The 2,500-nt window shown below is 45.3% G+C and overlaps 1 protein-coding gene across 1 annotated transcript in view; it reads left to right on the top strand.

The window, feature by feature from the left end:
• Positions 1 to 2,500, top strand: part of LOC134449561 (intermembrane lipid transfer protein VPS13B-like) — a 646,790-nt gene that overhangs the window by 437,469 nt on the left and 206,821 nt on the right. The window contains exon 33 of the mRNA XM_063199569.1: positions 1,127 to 1,270. Within this exon, the coding sequence (XP_063055639.1) occupies positions 1,127 to 1,270 (144 nt within the window). The remainder of the gene's footprint in view (positions 1 to 1,126; positions 1,271 to 2,500) is intronic.

The raw sequence follows: 2,500 nt of genomic DNA, 5'->3' as shown, positions 1-2,500 counted from the left end.
TGCCCTGCCTAACACACATGCAGCTACTCACACATATATACACATATAATACAGTAATTTGTAATCTCTCTAATGTGGCCATTGTCCAAGCTGAACAATAAGGCTGGTGTCACTGATCCAGAGACGATGAGATGGGCATCCAGCGAACAGAACCAGAGAGAGAGAGAGAGAGAGAGAGAGAGAGAGAGAGAGAGAGAGAGAGAGAGAGAGAGAGAGAGAGAGAGAGAGAGAGAGAGAGAGAGAGAGAGAGAGCAGGGCTCTAACACAACATGTGGCTTACGGGAGCAGTGCAGGAGGACATCAAAGATTAAAGAATTAAGTTTTGCCAAAATGTTCAGCCAATATAATGAAGCAGTTCATTAGTTAAACAGTGAAATCACCTTAGAAAACTGCTTAGATAAACCATAGGTGGAAATAACACAGTACATGGAATACATTCTGCTTTGCCATTCTGCTTAGCACGCACGCACGCACGCACGCACGCACGCACGCACGCACGCACGCACGCACGCACGCACACACACACGCACACACACACGCACACACACACACACACACACACTCAGAGCTAACAGCACCGCTAACAGCACCGTGCACATGAGCGTAGAAGACCCACTAGGCTCCAGCAGGCTCCCAACCTCCTCACCCAAACCTCCCCCAGAGCGGGGCTGAGCAGGGAGTGGGCTGAGGATGAGTCCCTGGATGATGCGGAGGTGGAGGCGGTTGTGGTTTGGGAAGGGTGAAGGAATGGGTGGGGTGAAGGATTGTGGGGTGGGCGTGGGCAGGGTGAAGGGGAGGCCTTTAGAGACATGAAATAAAAGCTTGTATTCTCTCTCTCTCTCTCTCTCTCTCTCTCTCTCTCTCTCTCTCTCTCTCTCTCTCTCTCTCTCTCTCTCTCTCTCTCTCTCTCTTGATGTCACCTTGTCTCCTCTCTCTCATTTATTATTGCTTTGCCTTTTTTCTTCCTCCACTACTCAACAACTATGTGTTGTTATCCTTCTGACCATTACTTCCACCATTTTATCTTTTTCATACTTCTTGTCCTCTCTCTCTCTCTCTCTCTCTCTCTCTCTCTCTCTCTCTCTCTCTCTCTCTCTCTCTCTCTCTCTCTCTCTCCACCCTACAGGAGATGGTGGTGTGTGGCCATTCTCTGGAGGTGAACGTGACCACAGGGCTGGACTTCTTCCTGAGCGTGGCCCAGGTTCAGCTCCTGCAGCAGCTGCTCACGGCCAACATGCTGGGGGCCCAACCCCCGGAGAAGAGCACCGAGGTATTGATTGATTGATTGATTGATTTATTTCAGAACTACACAAGAAAATAAGCAACACATTAAATTAATACAAGTACCATTTTTTGTGTGTGTGTAACTGAAAAGGAGTGGGATGAAGCCATTGCTTATTTATTCCCACCCCTTTAAAAAAAAAAAATAATAATAATAATAATACTCAAAATGTGCACTACGCACTTCCATACTTTAAGACTATGCTATACTGTATAAGTTATTAGTGTCCATATGTAGTTGTGAATAGAATAAACTAAACAAAAGAAACACAGCAAAAAAAATAAAAAATAAAAAAATAAACAGATCATCACAATATATTTTCTTTTTCATAGCTATGAAAAATTGTTTTTTTAAACGTTGACTTAAATTGATGCATACTATTGCATGTTTTTAATTTCACACTTAAAGCATTCCACATTTTCGCTCCACAAACTGAAACACAAAACCCCCTCATTGTTGTTCTATTCATATTCCTTTTGAAATTTAACGTCCTTTACACTTTACACACACACACACACACACACACACACACACACACACAGACACACACACACACACACACACACACACACACACACACACACACACACACACACACACACACACACACACACACACACACACACACACACACACACACACACACACACACACACACACACACACACACACACACACACACAGACATTGACCGATGTGATGTGAACCCTGCAGTTTGAATGGCATCTCATAGCTTGCTTTTGAGTTCTGGGTTATGGGTTTGGCCGGGATATACCCCTCTCTCCATTCAGACCAGCTGAAGGTGTGTGTGTGTGTTTGTGTGACCAGGATGGAGGATGATATATTCTCTCACTGAGTGCACACACGCCCTCACACTTACCCCATACTCACACGTAAAACTTACTCATAACACAATGTTACTCATGCGTAAAACCACTAAGACATTCAAAAACAAACTCATAAAAGACACACACTTGCACGTAGGCAGGCTCAACCATGTACACACACGCGGCGCGTACACACCTCACATCCATTTCTTCTGCTCTCTTCCTCAGCGCTGTGTGTGTGTTTCTGGTGTGGATGAGGCAGAGTTAAATATTTACTGCTGTGCTGAGCAGCAAGGCTCCAGTCATCTCCTCACCACTTTATGACCATCAGCTGAAGGGCCCACAGCGGTGTGTGTGCGTGTGCGTGTGCTTGTTTTTGCGTGTGTGTGTG

The sequence above is a fragment of the Engraulis encrasicolus genome, chromosome 5 (genome assembly GCF_034702125.1).
Source record: "Engraulis encrasicolus isolate BLACKSEA-1 chromosome 5, IST_EnEncr_1.0, whole genome shotgun sequence".
Classification (NCBI taxonomy): domain Eukaryota; kingdom Metazoa; phylum Chordata; class Actinopteri; order Clupeiformes; family Engraulidae; genus Engraulis; species Engraulis encrasicolus.
This window is presented reverse-complemented; position numbering and strand designations above follow the sequence as displayed.